General features: G+C 43.9%; 1 protein-coding gene across 1 annotated transcript; it reads left to right on the top strand.

Annotated features, from left to right (window-relative positions):
* Window positions 1-12489: 12489 nt before the first annotated feature.
* On the top strand, window positions 12490-17033 carry LOC143118275 (GTPase IMAP family member 9). The gene is made up of 3 exons (XM_076279359.1): window positions 12490-12959; window positions 13851-14702; window positions 15284-17033. Exons 2-3 carry the CDS (start codon window positions 13955-13957, stop codon window positions 15385-15387), a joined length of 852 nt encoding a protein of 283 aa, XP_076135474.1. The 5' UTR covers window positions 12490-12959; window positions 13851-13954; the 3' UTR covers window positions 15388-17033.
* The last annotated feature ends 660 nt before the right edge of the window (window positions 17034-17693 follow it).

Genomic DNA, 17693 nt, shown 5'->3' on the forward strand with positions numbered 1-17693 from the left:
CATGTGGTTGTTTGTGTGCGTGTTGTTCCTGTGTGTCGAGTGAATACTTTATACCTGTTTTTTGTCAGCATGTCGACTTAATAGAATGCTTAACGCACTTGATAAAATTGCATCTTTTCGCCTACAGTATATAAGGGTCCAAGCAGAGAAGCACTGTCTTATTGTGTTTCCGATGTCTGAGAGTTTGAAACTTCAGTGTGCCGTTGGGTATTGGTCCAGTTCTTCACCCAGTGGCATTATTATATGTGTGGGCCCTTCAGTCAAGCTGGAGGCTCGAGGAACAGACTGTGTGCAACTATCAGTCTGACGACTGTGCTGCGGGCCAAGGTGAAGGCTGTGATGACATGAACAACTGCAGGTTTAGATTATGTTTTGATCAAGGGTAGTGATCTTTGTGCATCAATCGGACAAGCTAATTACTGATAAAAAAAAATACTGCTTCCTGCTTGATGAGGCAATTTAACGAGCACTCCTTGAGCAAACTATTTCTAATGCCACCATTTGTTGTGATTGCTGCAGTTTTGCTTGGACCCTGGTAGGCTAATCGACATGTGCGACTATATTTACCTTATGTAACTGCATTTTTATGTTTGTGTGTGTGTATGCGTAGGCATAAATATCTCTGCCTTCCTGGAGGCGACTTGCAGACTGCTCTCAGAAGTTAGATGTGCATTTTCTGCGGGTGAGAGACCTGTCAGGAGTTTTAATTATGAAATGCCGCATCTTTAGCCAAAAACAGAGCAGAGCTTCTCTCTCTCCCTCAACACTTTACCTCAGGACACAAGTGCTGCTAACGAGAGAGAAGCTGCAATGAAGCCCTCGCTAATTAGCTGTTCAAGCGAGAATCATTCTCTTCTGCTTACTGCCTTCTGTGCCGTGTTTATTGGGAGTAAATGGCCATTCTTTTGAAAATCAGAGGCCTTTGTTTTGTTTCAAGTTGGATATGGTAATGACTTCTCACTCGAGCAACTATTATTTCTTATTTATTTGTCATTTATTCATTGTCTGAATTCTGCTTTGATGTTTACCCCAAGTGCTTTTGTGTGCTTTCGTTTTCACCTGAAGCACTATAAGTTGTGGGTTTGGTGCCAGGACCACACAAGTGAAAGTTAAGTGTTGAGGCATAATCAACTAGCCTGGCGGGCCATCCTATATCATTGAAATGTACTGGCTGAGCAAATTAATTTGCCGCCGCTAGGGTGCGTCTAGATTTCTAGGCTAATAATCAACTTGAATGCTAATTCAAATCTTCATCTAATGGCTTTATTGTCACCATTTTTTATTCAATTGATTTTTTATTTGTGGCTTTGATCAAATGTTCTTTTGTGTGTCGGCTTTTTGAAATTGCACGTTTTTGATATTTCAATTCAGGGCCTGCTCACACCAACACTTACTCCGAGATGAAGACATGGGTGACATGGGGAATATGGGGATTGTCTATGGGGAATAACATGGCGTTTCGAAATATCATAACAGTAAAACATCTGTAGGTAGCGAAGTTGAAAAAGCTGGTGGGCAGATTGGCCTACACACTTCTGCCATATAGTTTCCACTGGATTTTTTGATTGTCGGTGCCGTTTAAGTAGTATACTATAGACTATACTACTCAAACGGCACCGAAAGCAGCAGCTTTTTCTACTTTGTCACCTACAGTGTTTGACAGGTACGATCTTTCAAAACGCCATGTTATTTCCCATAGACAATCCACGCCCGGAAGTTGGATGGATACGGAAGTTAGGAGGCGGGATATATTCTGGAGAGGTCTATTCAGCTCAGAGAGCTGCTGTTCAGTTACTAACCTATCGGCCAATCAGAAAATAGGATTTCTCAACCAATCAGGAAATAGTTTTGTTTTGATGTGGGTCCGCGGAATCGTGGAGTGAATATTAGGCAAGATCAAGATACCGCGGACCGACAAAAAAGAAAACAAACGTTTCTGCTATCAATAGCCATACAAGTGGTGGTATGAGCGTTCATTCAATGCAGGCGTCTGCGCGAGAGAAACTGAAACTAATCGATAACGTTGGTATCAAAGCTCCGCTTCAACCTGTTGAATGCTATTTAATTGTTTAACAACACTTAATAGAACAACGTTGATTTGTGGAACTTCCATAGAAACAGAGCAGAGACTGTATAATACACTGTATAGCACTGAGTATTGTATAGTCAAATTTGAATATAACATGGCCAAAAGCTTTTGTAGCCTTCTTTCTATGTTACAGATCAACAGCTCAGTGATTTACACCTATCTACTCGCCAAAAAAGCTGGTATTGTGTTTCCTGAATCCTTACATTCAGGCATTCAAATTAAACATGTATTTTTTTTTCTCCATTTCCTACCAATGTATGATGATTGCATGAGGGAAACATTTAAAAACAATAGCACCCATTTAATTGTTGCTGTTTTGAGAAGTATTTATTTTCTTATGCAAGCATCATGCAACCATGCACAAGCAATGAAACTAATTATATCTTACATTAGTAAAGCAGTCCTCTGATGTGCATGTCACAAAACATTTAAGTGAAATGTATGTGCATGTATAACAATATAGGCATAATAATGATTGTGATAATGATAATGACAATTTGATTTGGAGGGAGTGGGGTTGGGTACGTGTAGATGAGCCCCTATGACCCCAAAGTCTGCCATGACTGGGCCTCAGGTCAAAGAAGTTTGAGAAAGGCTGGTTTACATAACCTGCATCAGATTGAGGTTTGCAGTGATGCGCCTGAAGGCACGGGTTGAGGACCCAGTCAGTTACGTCACAATATGCACATTTGTTTAAATTCATACCTGCGTAATCACCATGACCAAAATTGTACTTTTTTTTACTTTGAATCTTGAAAAAAAAATATTGACATACCTACCGACCCATTTTTTTTTTTTTTTTTGGCTGTTACTGCAAACAAGAATATTTTTAAGGATGGCCTCATGACTGTGAAAATGGCTGACATTGAACCACAGTGCTTTAAATGGGAGCCCCCAGTATCAGTCATCAAGGCATCAAAATCTGCACTTACAACACACAACATCACTCATAAACACACACACACACACACGGACAGAACCACCACTATTCAAGAGACCATTTTGGGGCTAAATGTGCTTTTTCTCATTTGGTTGTTTTCTGTTTGTTTAGAGCAGAATGAGCCACTGCTGTTCAAAGGGCCCATTTGGGTGAAATTATTATCATAATTTATGTTATTATTATTTATTATTATTTACTATAGGGTTCTAGAATAAATAAAACAGTGTGTTTGAAATAATGGAATTTGTGCTCTCTCATGAAGCTGGGTCGATGGGACATGGGGAGGGTGGGTCTGTTGATCGGGGGAGGGGGCGTGGCGCCACGAGTAGTTCAAGCAGACGTAGGACTTTCATGTAGGCCTACTTCGACCAGGGGGGAGGGGGCGTGGCACTGTGCCAATGCCACGCCCCCTCCCCCCTGAGAAACAAAGTCTCACTCCTTGCAAACTTCAGAACTTGAGAGCCCTGGAGAAGTGTTAAATAAAATGGTGGCCTTCCTCTCTGCAGGGTTTTGGGGGGTGAATTTGCCTCGCTTCCTCACTCCTCCACTGTAAGGCACATTATCTCTCATCTCCCTCTCTCAGCGCGGCGATAAGAACGCCGTTAGCGAGACTGTTTTGAAGCGAAGGGCGGTTTGACACGGAAGTTGTGTTTTTATGATTCACAGATTGACGGAGATACAACCTGCGGTTTTATTTATAGCCCCTACATTCACTCACCGTCACACGCGTGCACACACACACACACACACCTGTGTTATCTCACCATTTGCACTGCTTGGAGGATTATGCCCTCGCTTGAAACAAGAAAAGACCAGACAGACTCGATAGATACATGGGGAGATAGTGGGAAAAAGAAACACATGGGAGAGAAAACTGACAAGGATCTGTGTTCAACATTTTGCACAGGAAGGAACATACCGTGCCATCGACTTCAGGACTTAACCCCAATTTGTCCTAAATGAAGAAGGCTCTCTGAAAATCCTGCCTTCACAAACGTGGAGCCTGTAAGGTTGATGATAAAATGCTCTTGTGCATGGTCCAGTGAAATGATTTCTAGGGTGTTGTATAATAAAAATAATAACTAGATGTACCGCATAGCGGTACACCATATGACCGCCGCTCAGTCCTTTACATCCTCTGCGAAAATAAATCACACTTGTCACTTTGTCTCCGTCTTATACTCCTTCCCCTACTCTTGCAACTTATGTGTATGCTTGTATGCTGCCTGTATGTGTGTCTGTGCATGCATGCTTATGTGAGTGTGTTCCTGTGTGTGTTTGTATGTGTGCGTGTGTGTGGATGTGTGTGTGTGTGTGCATGTGTGCATGCTGTGTGGTTGTGTGTGTGGATGCGTAGGTGAATTTGGGCTCTATCTTCCGTCCCAGCGCAATTGACTTTGTATACTCGCGCGTTTGTCTTTCCTATTTTGCAGTCAGCGCATATTGGAATTTTCCCTCCACAGGTACATGCCTGTAAATTAGGGAATTCGATTGCGCCCATGGGGGCGGTTCAGCGAAAAGACGGGGCGTGTTCCGGCGCAAACGTTCACTGTTGATATTTTGCAGTTTTAGAAAACAATTCCGCCACAGACCAGGAACTTTTGCCATCTCTGCTAGCATGTGTGTGTGTGTGTGTGTGTGTGTGTGTGAGTGAGTGAGTGTGTGCATGTTTATGTGTGTGCATGTCTGTGCATGTGTGTGTGTAGGTGCATGTGTGTGTTGCCTGTAATTACTCAGGATAGTATGGTCAAGATTTGACTTTTTAAGTAAAGGTTTCACGGCAGCGGAAGCAGTCAGAAATATATGTTTCTAATAAGGTATTTATTATCTTGAGAAAAAAGGGAGCCAAACTATCATATGCATTCTTGAGGAATCTAGTAGGGACTGGATCCAGAGCACGTAGTCTTCTTTACTGTTGTCAGGCTCTGACTGAAACATAAACTCCCAGTCAACCCACTGTTTGTGTTCATGTCATATTGATCCTTGAGAAACGGCTAATTCATTGGGAGACAGAGCGCTTGTCTTCTTTTTGAACTGCAGAGCGCTATTCCATGCACAGAGGGCCAATTTGAATTTACGAACACACCCCAAAATCTGTATCATGCTAGCTCTGACCACCCCAACCCCGTCACCCCAGAGCACTGTCCACTACAAACATATAACACAACAGTACACACACATCAGTACAACAGCACACACACAGCCTGTTTCTTTCTGGCCCCCTCCCCTCCTCTGCTCGGCCTGCAGACATCAGTGAGACTGCAGTCTGTCAGCACCTGCATAGTCCTGGCCCGGAGCTGAAATTGATATTGCCCGGCCTTGGTCAGGCGCCAGCTCCGTTGCTGGAGCCGCTGTCTGATGGAGTGCCTCCAACTGTGACTCGTAGGGCAACAGTCCGAGCTGTCGGAGTTACTGAGCACAAACACAGTAGAGAGAGATAGAGAGAGAGAGAGAGAGAAGGGACAAAGCCACCAGAGTCCCACAGACAGCACGGAGGGGGGTCAGGGATGTGCCCCTGAAGCCTTACGAAAACAGGACATGTGACTAAAAAGTTCAGATGCAAAGGCCTCTAAACGCCACCTCCGTCAAAAATGAGATTACGATGGTGAGTGAGTGCTCTGCTCTCCACATATAGTATATGTTAATCAAATAATTTCGCTTCAAAACTCGCTAAACACCACTCTCTTCCTGGTCTAAAATCAATGTCTAGGCAAAAACCTAAAGGAGCCTGATAAAAAAAAAATTAAAAAAAATTCTTGACATGATGCATTTGTGGTTTTGTTGATGCCCTTGTGTGTAAGAGTCCGCAGCTAAATGTAAGTTTTATTTCAGATAAATTGTAGGCTACACAAAGAGCTCTGTGCACTGATGTGTTCTGGGCCTTGGGACACCTCCATGCGTTTATGCTGACCATGTGAAAATGCATTTAAGGATTCTAAGTGTCCAAATGTACGTAATGAGGCAGACTGAAAAAACACTCAAATGACCAGGTATCAAATTACTGAGCAGGCCTGGAACACTGCTTGAGTGCAGTGCAAACAAAAGTGTGGTGTAAGGCAAAGCATTTTAGCACCGCTTCAACCCTTCAGAAGATTAAGGACGGGTTACACAAGGCATGTGAGTGAGACTTTCAATTAAATCTGTTGCTAGGCAGATAATTAAAAAAAACACTTCTAAGCAGTGTGAAGACCGAGAGTGCTTAGGCCTATTTTTGTAGTTGTTCTCCATTGTAGCTATCCATTGGTGTGATTGAGATTGATGTCATCAAGGAGTGTCGGCAGCTGTGAGAATATCAGCGAAGACATGAAGGACTGTCGGCAGCTGTGAGAATATCAGCAAAGACATGCATAACACTGGTATTTAGTGCTCTATGTTGTGTGTGTGTATTGGGTGGCTTCTTAGAATATATGAATCACCACAGGATATAGCTAATGAAAATCACTTAGGCCTGTGTCATGTGATGGAAGGGGCTGTTATGACAGCACATAGACATGCAGGTAAAACATCTGTGCTGAAATGCACATGGACACATACACACCCACACACACTCCAACAATCAGACCTGCTCAGGCACGTAGCAGACCAGGCCGTCTGCTTTCATGGCAACCATAACTTCCAAGAAACTTCTGGGCATTTTGAAATTTTTGCCTCCTCTGCACCTGCCAGCCATAAAGCAAGCTCTCTTACTATCTACCTCTCCCTCCCTCTCTCTTTCTCATTCTCTCCCTCCCTCTTTTTCTCTCTTCCTCTCTCTTTCTCCCTCCCTCTCTCTTTCTCATTCTCTCCCTCCCTCTTTTTCTCTCTCCCTCTCTCTTTCTCATTCTCTCCCTCCCTCTCATTCTTACCCTCCCTCTCTCTTTCTCTCTCCCTCTCTCTTTCTCATTCTCTCTCTCCCTTTTTTTCTCTCTCCCTCTCTCTTTCTCATTCTCTCTCTCCCTCTCTCTTTCTCATTCTCCTGGGGGTACTGTGTTTGGAGCTATAGCTCTTCCCTGTGTTCTTTCGTCTCTCTGCCAGTGAAGGTCGTCTCTTTGTGAGCAGTAGCTCTGTCTCTCGGTGGAGCCTGATAGCATCGTCTCATTTCCTCACTGCCCCGTTGTGGCGGCGGATTTTTTATGTCGACCCAGGACACTTCCTCATCTCGCCTATCTCCCTCCACTTCATTATCCCCTCTATCTCCTTCTTTCCTCTTCTATCTTTCCCTGCATCTCTCTTTTCTCAGTCTGTCTTTCTTTCTGTCTCACCACTACCCCCCCCCCCCAACACCACTACCCACCACCATGGCTGCGATCCGTCTCGTGGCGTCCTTGTTGTTTCCTGTTTGTCGTTTTTAATCACACCACTGCGGAGAGGGAGAAGCATGACATGCATCGTTTGGGGACTTGCTATCTCCTGCTGTGTTCGGCCGAAATCAGTTTTATGCTCTTGGTGTGGCGTGCGGTCCGCTGTGAGAAAATCACTGGGCTCTCATCTCACCCAGTGTTACTGTCTGCACCCCAACGCCAGAGAGAGTGTTTATAAAATCGACAAGTACTTTTAGTGTGTGTGTGTGTGTGTGTGTGTGTGTGTGTGTGTCTGAGTAAAGAGTATGTAACGTTGCTCAGTAAAACCTGTAGGGACCTCTTTGATTTCTCTTACATTGCAATTAGTAAATGTCCCATGAGTATTAATGAACTGCCTTCCTTTAATTAAGCAAACATTTATAGTTATATGCTGCCAGTGCCCAGATCATTCAAAAATGCCTTGGTTAAATACAATGCCTGGCTCTGTCTGCATAATTAAATACTGTAATAATATTAACATACATGAAAGACTTGCCAACCAGTCAGTGGACCGCTGGAATTTATTATGTGGTCAACTTGGCATACTTACATGTAACTTTTGACACAGATTCTTAAATCTGTTTATACGGTATGTATGGACTTTGTATAGAGTCCAGATACAATCTATATATCCATGTACAATCCAAATAAAATCTTCTGTCCAAGTGTTACAGTAATTGGTTTCAGGACTTGGATTTGTCATTATAAATATCAAGTGTGAGAGATCAGTTAAGTGGAGAGTAAAGTGTGAGAGATCAGTTAAGTAGAGAGGAAAGTGTGAGAGATCAGTTAAGTGGAGAGGAAAGTGTGAAAGATCAGTTAAATGGAGAGGAAAGTGTGAGAGATCAGTTAAGTGGAGAAGAAAGTGGTTGTGTCCAGTCAAGGACATGCCATCACTTGGGAGGAAGCCAGAGAACCCAATCATCAAAAAAGAATGATGGGCCGTTTGTCATTCATATTCAGTTATGAATGGAAGTTTATGTGCCTTTTTTTCTGAACTCTGTAAACTGATTTGGAGGCAGGCTGTGAGCTTTGTGTGTAACAAACGCATCACCTTGGTGACGGATATACAGCCGGAGCAGATGCTGCATTAAACTGCTGCCCAGGTGCTAATGGTGAAGGCTGTTGCTATGCAACCAATATGAGCATTCATTCAGCCTACAGCCTGGTATAGTCTCCTGAGAACGGACTTCACTGTCAAGTCATTTGCTTTTACTGAGTGACTTTCCGATTCCATGTAAGACCACTGTCAGCACTGTACGTACAGGAACTCCAAACACTGATGCAATTATAAAATGACAAGTTGAATTGAATGGATCTTTCTTTTGGTACATGTTAACCTATACTACTGAATAGAGGCTAAAGTGGCGCATTTTGAAAGTGTAACATTTAAGCACAGTGGTTTGCGATCACTGTTATTGCCATCTGTTGTACAATATTGGCGCACAAGTTCACCTGATAGCAAGTTTTCTTTCCACCTTTGGCTTAATAAAACACATGCATGTTGTGATACTGCCAAGTTAACTGAGGCTTTATTTTTCATCTGCTTCAAAAACAATTACGGGATGGATGCCACCATCAACAGCCACACACTTCTTTATTAAATACATTTTTTTACAATGCACTTAACACTCCACAATAACTCTGGTGCTGAATCCTCAACACAGTGAGTATTGAAAAAGAAAAAATGGGACATTTCAAATGGACTTTTTAATCAGCACATTGATGTTTTGTGCCTGACCCCTTTCTTCAGCAGGTCGCCTTACCAGTAAATCAGTGGAAAGTTTGTAAATCAGTGGAAAGTTTTCCATATTGACAAAAGCCTTTGTAATCACAGTACCCCTGTTTATATATAGAATGTACTGGAAAGTCACTGTTTTCAGCTGCCATTTGGCCTCTGTCCTCGTCACCCTGCTGAGGGTGGCCAGTCCTAGTCCTCTCCTGGACCACAGCAGAATACCTGGACTCTTAACTGTACTTGCCAAAGGACAAATGATAATCGTCATCGATGATTAACGATGTATTGTCAAGTTTACGTTTAAGTTTGTTATTTGGTTAAGCTTACTTTGTTCTTTTGTTACTTTGTTATAGTATATTTACCTGAGTTTTACCTTACATTCAATGTTAAGTGATGTATACCTTTATGGATTACTGGTACTAAATTCACCCACCCTATTCTAACCCTAACACTGTTAATTCACCCACCCTACTTGGTAATTATTTGAGGTAAAGGGACCTACGTATCAAGGACTGTCGGCAGCTGTGAGAATATCAGCGAAGACATGAAGGACTGTCGGCAGCTGTGAGAATATCAGCAAAGACATGCATAACACTGGTAATTAGTCTATGTTGTGTGTGTGTATTGGGTGGCTTCTTAGAATATATGAATCACCACAGGATATAGCTAATGAAAATCATAATAAATAATTATTTGAGGTAAAGGGACCTACGTATCTTTCAAAAATATATGAACGGGAGTTAATGGAGAGATAACAATTATTTTTTGGTCCAGTTTGAATTGTGCCACGAATTTCACATATGATGTGTGTGAATTTAAAAGATAATTTTTCACGTCAAGAAAGTACTGTTGTTCGATAGACTTCAAAAGTTATGTTGGTTTTGTGCGAATCCGCTCAGTGGACTACATCTCTCGTCTCGAACGATGTACGTCACCCGGTAATGAAACGATAAGATTAGCTGTTATGCTAGTTAACGGTTGCATCTTGCTGCCTGCTATGTCACTTAACAGTATCTAATGTACAGTCTATGGACGAATACAACTTACCTGATGTGTTTAATCCTCTGACTCATGGTATTTTCATCGGCAAGGAAAGCCCAATTAAGACCTGTTGCTGGTATGCTTGTACAATCTAGTGTGGCTGTGAATGAGCTAACGTCACTAGCGCGACTGATGGGTTTGTAGTCGTTGGAATTACGATCTTTCACAATGTTGTAATTCAATAGTTATGAAACAAACTGCAAATGTCTTTACATGAAACATTGTCTTTAAAATTGACAAGCATCATATGGGTAATTCACAAGTCAACCCGGCACAAGTCAACCGGGACCAGAAAATAATTAATTTTTCGCCATAGACTGGCGTTCAACATTTTTTGAAAGATAGGTCCCATGGAGGCAAACGGAAGTGGCGTCACTGGGACACTCTATTAAGATAACATATGGAATGTTAAAACGGAAGCCTTGTGGGGCCAACTATGATGCTGATAATGGAACTCTCTTGAAAGGGTCTATAGAAAGGTCAAAATTGCACTCTTAGAGCCTAAATCTATTAGCACAGGGCCCCTCAGAGGTGTGAGCTCCCCTAATCTTTTCACGCTATATTCAAATAAGTGTGAGAGCTTATTCAGACTTCTGAGAGTCTTGGAACCTTTTTAATGGTGTAAAAATAGCGATTTAGTTGCATAGGCTACGCTATGCCCCCACAGCTACTCGGCTAAAAACGGCATAATTTGGAATGCTAGGGGATGAGCGAAGGTGCCTATTGGACACATGTGAGTACTCGGCAACATCTTTCAGTACAGCTAAGGTCAATTTCACACCGAACTTCTCCTTTAACTGTGTTTATTACATGTTGGTTTCATCTGATGCTGTTGCCCATTTTCATCTGAGCCTGTTTTTGACCCATACTCAGTTGACCTATTTGATGCTTGAGCACATTTCTGTTTGAGTTTTAATGTATGTACGGTACAGGGTGGCGTGCATTGATGCTGTCAAATATGTTGTGAAGTGTGTGATGCAGTATTCCAGAGTGAATATGTATGAATGTATAATGTATAAGGTCATTTGTGTATAATATGTATGTTGTAATTCTGTCAAAATACACTGTGTGTTATGCGACAGTGGCTTAAAGGTGAGAAACATTTTAAGTTCATCATTATTTATAACCATAATGCAATGGTGGTCAAATTTGCTTGTGTCCACACAAGGCTTGTTAAGGGTCAAATGTTTAACCTGTGTGCCACCTCAAGGTAAAGAATGAGTCAGCAAGCACACCACTGTTTCTGCTGAAGAGGCCACCTGCTTTTCATGGGTTAAGCAAAGTGTCATTAACACACACAGGCAGCCACACACACACATCACATGTACATGTAGACACTCACAGTATGTACACATGCCGCATGAGATGGAGATGTTCTCACACAAGGGAAAACACACACACACACACACACACACACACACACACACACACAAACACACACACACACACACACACACACACACACACACAAACACACACACACAGAGCATATTGAGGCAGATGGAAAGAGGATATCTCCCTTCACCTCTAGCAGAATGAGGAACCAGCTCAGCCTGTTCCCTGAGCACACAGGTGATGTGTGTAAACACCTGTGTGTGCTCCCTCATCTGCCTCTCTTTCTCACACACACACACACACACACACACACACACACACACAGATGAGGGACAGATGAATATGCCAGGCTGCAAACGCTAAACTAAACCACCCCCTGTGCCACACCCGTTGGACGTATCTATGCACTTCTCTTCTCTGACTGGGAAACATTTAAGGAACCTTGTGTTGAGATGGCAGCCGGAGTAATGAGGTCACATGCCGGTAAGTCCTGTCCAGTCAGATGGCACTGGTCATAAAAGGGAGGAATTTACAGCGAGAGAGAAGTTGGAGGATTTAGACTGGAGCTGAAGTTAACCAAGTGTGTCTGTCTCCATGTGTGAACATGTTCTCCTCTCACTCCTTTGTCTGTCTCCATGTGTGTATGTGTTAACTCTATTGTTGTGTGTGTAGTCCGACACTAGATCCTTGTTTCAGGGAAAGACTGAGAGAACGAACTGCTAGATGAATTAGTTGTATCAGCTTAAACAGAAACACAACAAGCTTGCAACTGTAATTTCATGTGCTTCATTAATTGTTCATAGATGACATTTACATTGACTTTGAAAAGGTAGAATCTAAATACTCACTCATAAACTAGTGTGAGAAATGTACAAGCTGATGCATGTTGCATTGGCATGTCAACAGGTGTGCAGCAGCCTCTGTCTGACTACAGGATTGTGCTGCTGGGGCACAGAGGCTCTGGGAAGACCTCAGTGGGGAGCTCCATCCTGGGTTCGGACAGCGCCACCGAGGTGGGGCGGGCTCTCGCCACTTCGCTGTGTCCCCCGGGGCCTCACGCGCTCCTCCTGGTCCACCGCGTGGACTTCTCCTTCGGGGACGACGAGCTGAAGGCCTGGGAGGAGCACGTGGAGCTTCTGCTCGGCGGCGGGGGGGCCTGGGCGCACGCCCTGGTGCTCTTCACCCACGGCGACTGGCTCGGGGAGCGGTCGAGCTCCGAACAGTACGTAAAGGCCGAGGGCGAGGCGCTCCGACGTCTCGTGGAGAAATGCGGGGGGCGGTCTCACGTCCTGGACAACAGCGTGAGTTGCGCTGACCGGTCACAGGTCGCAGAGCTGCTGGAGAAGGTGGAGGGGATTGTCGGGGCGAGAGGTAGCCATTACGTGCAGGACAGAGTGAGAAGGAGGAGCCTGGAGAAGGGGAAGCTAGCGGCGCTGAAAAGGCCAGTCAGGAGGGCCCAGCAGCAGACGCAGTGCAGGAGGACCAAACCCTTCAACGGTGATTTTAAGCACAGAGTGGATTTGAAGAGTTCAGATGCAAAACCCACTAAATGCCGCCTCTGTCAACAATTACAAAAATGATCGACTTGTAGACAAAAACCTATAGGACCCTGATAAAAAAAACGCTCATTTAAAAGAAAAGTGGTCAGACAGATTTAGAGGGTTTTGCGTCTGAACTCTTTTTTAATTTGTTTTCACCCTGAAGGCATTCTGGAAGCATGACAAATATACTGTTTTCTGAATGTTATTTGCATTCATTTGCATGTCTCTGGCTTTGATCTACAGATGTACAGTAGATTACATATAATATAGGCTAGATACATAGATAACACATCTGATATAAAGAGCCATAGAATGCAGAACACAGTTATGAGACAACAAGTGTTCCTGTGTGCAAGCACAACTGCATCTTTATGATCATTATTAGGGTTTTGCAGAGTTCATTATTATCATCATCATTATCATCAATCATTATTATTTTGAAGACAAAGACTACGCTAACTTTTAAATCAACACCACCATCAGTGGTTCACACATTCACTTTCATGTCTCTTGCATGTGTTATGATTATTATTTTTTTTCTTGAGGGGAAATTGGTTTTTCAAGATCTGCCAGCACGCTTTAATAACTTGACCGTAGGAAACCCTACATTTTATTATCATGACCAGCATCAGAAAAGTACCGTTTGAGGTGTTCATATGAGTTCATAGCCAGCATTAATCTTGCCAGTTATACTGGCCCACCATGCAATCAAACTACAACTAACTTTGTTGTAAGACCACAAAGACACAAGCATTTTGTTTACACAGTTATGTTTAGAGAAGACTGTACTGCTGCGCCGTGTGTTTTGCTGATTCCTTTTGTCTCTGACTGCATTTGTATCTGACAGGAGACTCTGTCCAACTCTCTACTCTGAGGATTGTGCTGCTGGGTTACAATCAGTCGGGGAAGACTTCCGCCGGGAACGCCATCCTGGGCGCGGAGGCCTTCGACATGAAGCACACCACCTCCTGTGCCCGGCGGCACGGAGAAGTGTCTGGACAGCAGTTCACCGTGATCGACACGCCCGGTTGGCACAAGAGCACGCCGGCCGCGGGCACCCCGGTGTGGACCAGACAGGAAATGATGCGTGCGGCGTCGCTCTGCCCACCGGGACCTCACGTCCTGTTGCTGGCGGTGCGTGCCGACGCGTCCTTCGGCGAGGACGAGGGGCGGTCGGCGCGGGAGCACCTGGAGCTTCTCGGCGGCGGCGGTGAGCGGATCTGGTCACACACGCTGGTCCTCTTCACTTGTGCGGACTGGCTGGGCGGGGACGCCACCATCGAGCAGCACGTGGAGAGCGAAGGCCAGCCGCTGAGGGAGCTGCTGGACAGGTGCGGGAACCGCTACCACGCGCTCGCCAACAACCCCAACGCCAACGCCGCCGCCGCCAGCGGTCAAGTCGCCAGGCTGCTGGAGAAGGTGAAGGGGCTGGTGCTGCTCAACGGCGGCGGTCATTTCGATGCAGCAAGCCTGCGGTCAGAAGGAGAGGGGGACGGGGAGGAAGTGGACTCTGGCGAAGACAGACAGCGGAGGAAGGACATGCTGGAGTGGAACTGGACGAGACAGGATGCGTCTGACGAGCCCAGGCGTCAGGCTGAAGGCAGAGTCCACAGGTCCACATGGAATACCTCCAGCTGGTTCCACACAGAGGAAGCCATCCAACCTGCAGAGATCCCCCGGCCTTCTGATTGTCAGGAGAGTAAGTTGATTAGCATTTCTTTTCCATTTGCACTCATATATTGAGGGGTTGAAGTACAAAGGCTGACATACATTTGTAACAATGTTTATTTGCAGTGTAATAGTAGATCATAAGATTTTAGGCTCCCTGAAGTTATCTATTTTTACAAACCAGCAACCGTTATTAATGAGGGTCTAGAAGATCAAATTCAGCGCAACACCATAATATTTAGTAGGGCCTTTTCATAAATCCCAGATCGATATGAAACCAACTGTTGAAACCTTAAAAACATAGAATCATGAAACAATTCTTCTCAGGAGCAGAAGCACTTTCAGGACTATCATTACAGACAAAGCATGACCTATCCTGGGTCCTCATGGTCCCGGGAGACCGTGTGATCATGAATGCCCCCTGGGCAGTAACATTTAAAGCAAATGCACAGCTTGCGGACTGTTGCGAACAACTTTTATTTAACAGTGGCTCTGAGAAATGTTAAGAGCTATTTTTGTCACTTGTGGCAGGGGGATATTTAAGTTATAAACATACTACCTAGCTTTTAAAACTTTTTTGTTTTTGTCGGTGTTGTCTTTTTTTTTTGCCAGTGAGTGAAGAGGACGGCTCAGACGATGTGTTTCTAGAAGATTCTTCCACCGAGAGATGTCCCCTTCTTCTCCCTGTCTGTGGATCTCTCACACCAACTGTCTGATTCACACAATTAACGCACACCTCCAGAAATGGCCTGTCCTCAGAGATATGAGACAGTGTTTCCCTCCAGCAGCTGTGGGTTCTTCGGTCTAAAACACTCTGGGAGCAGAAGTAGTGTGTAAGCAGTTCCTAACATCCCCTAGCACAGGGGTGGGCAAACTGCGGCCCGCCAACCACTTTCATCCGACCCGCCGAGCATTTAATTTGGTTATCAGGCTGCTCGCTATTTTTTTCCTGCGATAGAGGCTAGCTTAGCTTTACTGCAAACTGCTTTTCACCCCCCTTAGAGAACGTTTACAATGTCAATGTCAAAACATCATGTTAAATAGAGATAACATCATGTTAAACGAAGTTAACTCTTAGTTATCTCCTTTGCAGCAGATCTAACGTGAACATTATGCGATCCATTTAATTAGGCTAGGGGTTTGCACGGCGTGTCATCAGATCTGGACATCGCCATATTGGAGATACTCGCCTCATTAGAAAGCATTAGGCACTGAAGTAAATCCCTAACATCGTCAAGGAAAATGGTTAATTATTGCCGTGTTTTAGGTTGTACCAATAGGTCAGACTGAGAAAAACATCTGGTGTAGGTATCGACTTCCAAAAGTTATTAAAAAAACCAGGGAGAAGGGACAATAATGCCAGAAGTTATCAGAGGAAGGGGGGCGCTTGTGGTTGAACTTGGTACTTCGTCTCCCTCACCCAACTCATATGGATCTGTGCTGCCAATAATCCGTAATTTCTCGAAATATCGCGCCTTTTCTTGTGGTCCAAGTCCTGCCCTATATGCCTTTGCATCTTAGACGCATTTTGATGAGCTTTTCTGTTGTTTAGACACGGCTACAATCACGTCAGATATCCAAAGTGCATAATAGAGTTGCACAGTCCCGCCCACAGCCAAAATGCGGTTAGGTGCCGGATGTAAGATTCCCATTCATTTGTCTCATTGACGTTTCGAAAAATCCTTATCTAAAGAGTTTTACAGCATGTCTTAGGCTAACCAGCTACGGCATAACTCATAAGCATACAACATATCATTTCGAGTGAAAAAACGAAGAGAAAATCCAAAAAAAGTCAAAGGTACAAGACTGTGTACATATTTTCATTTCCGAGCGAAGGAACTACTCATCCCATAAACCACCGCGCCTCACTGAATAATATAGGCAAAATCGGCGCGATTTATTTTGCCATTTAAATCATTTACAACTGGCGACAGCACGCGAACCCTTTCCTCCAAACAGTGATTTTTATATAGTGAATGTGCAGTTAATAGCAGTTATTTCAGGAGTAATCGTGTAAATAATAGTGTTTTGATATTGAATTTTATATTTATCATCGTGTATTTTATATCGTGTGTGTGTGAAAGCGGTTAACGTTAACGGCAGTGCTTCATAACATTACCTGACTCATCCTATGCTGTCATCACTGCTCAGTCGGGCTGATGCATGGACTGGTGCATGGTCTGCTCTTGGACCACCATATTCAGTTTATTAATTTGCCATGAATTATTACACAAAATGTTTATTAAATGCACGAAGAAGTATTCCTAGGTTAATGATTGATATGAATCATACAGTATGAAGGCTACAGTAGCCTAGCTAATGTTAACTAGCACTGCTAGCAGCATTAACGTTACCAACCTCCCTGCTTACAATTCCGGCGCAAAATGAACCTAGGGGTTAATAACACATTTGTACGAGTTCGACCGTTCGCTGGGATTTATTTTCATGCTAGTCGAATGTGACCAGTTTTATTGCAAACCGCTAATTAGTGTTTAACGCTAGCCTTCGGGGCACACGTACAGTAGAAAGAAATCGCTATTTCTATACCACTAACAAGGCTCAAAATAGCACCACACTTACACAGTAGCATAATAAGGGTCTCTACATGTAAACCGAAGCATTGAGAACTTTGTAAGTGTACAGGCAGTTTATTAAAAAGAAACACATTACCGTTCACGTCTGGTTCACATACAGGCAGGCGCCTTGGGAAAACGAAACTCTGGGATGTGAAGTGAATCTCATGTGAAACGTTGTTGCTGAAAGAAAGGACTGTGCAAAAGAGAAGCACTGAACGCAACAGGAGACATAAGAGATGGCAGGCTATTTGAACAAATTTGAAGACATCGAGGATGAACCCTTATTGGACGTCGGAATATAGCCTACCAACGAAGAGCTGCGGAGCTCAGTGAAAGGGCTATGAGAGAGAGAGAGCTACCTGTAGTCAATGCTGCACACAGCCTCGCACTTCTAGAAACTGTAGGCTACCTGCGGACATTGTGAAGCTATAGCCACCGAAGAGGAG

This window comes from Alosa pseudoharengus, unplaced genomic scaffold, assembly GCF_046254945.1.
Source record: "Alosa pseudoharengus isolate Yale_2024_CS ecotype anadromous, Long Island Sound unplaced genomic scaffold, YU_APseudo_1.1 YU_APseudo_1.1_scf_12, whole genome shotgun sequence".
NCBI lineage: Eukaryota > Metazoa > Chordata > Actinopteri > Clupeiformes > Clupeidae > Alosa > Alosa pseudoharengus.

Excerpts from the sequence above, each read along its gene's own strand:
- LOC143118275 (XM_076279359.1), top strand. The coding sequence starts at position 13,955 with ATGAAGCACACCACCTCCTGTGCCCGGCGGCACGGAGAAGTGTCTGGA. Across the intron at positions 14,703-15,283 it reads GCCTTCTGATTGTCAGGAGA|TGAGTGAAGAGGACGGCTCA; the intron begins GTAAGTTGATTA and ends TTTTTTTGCCAG.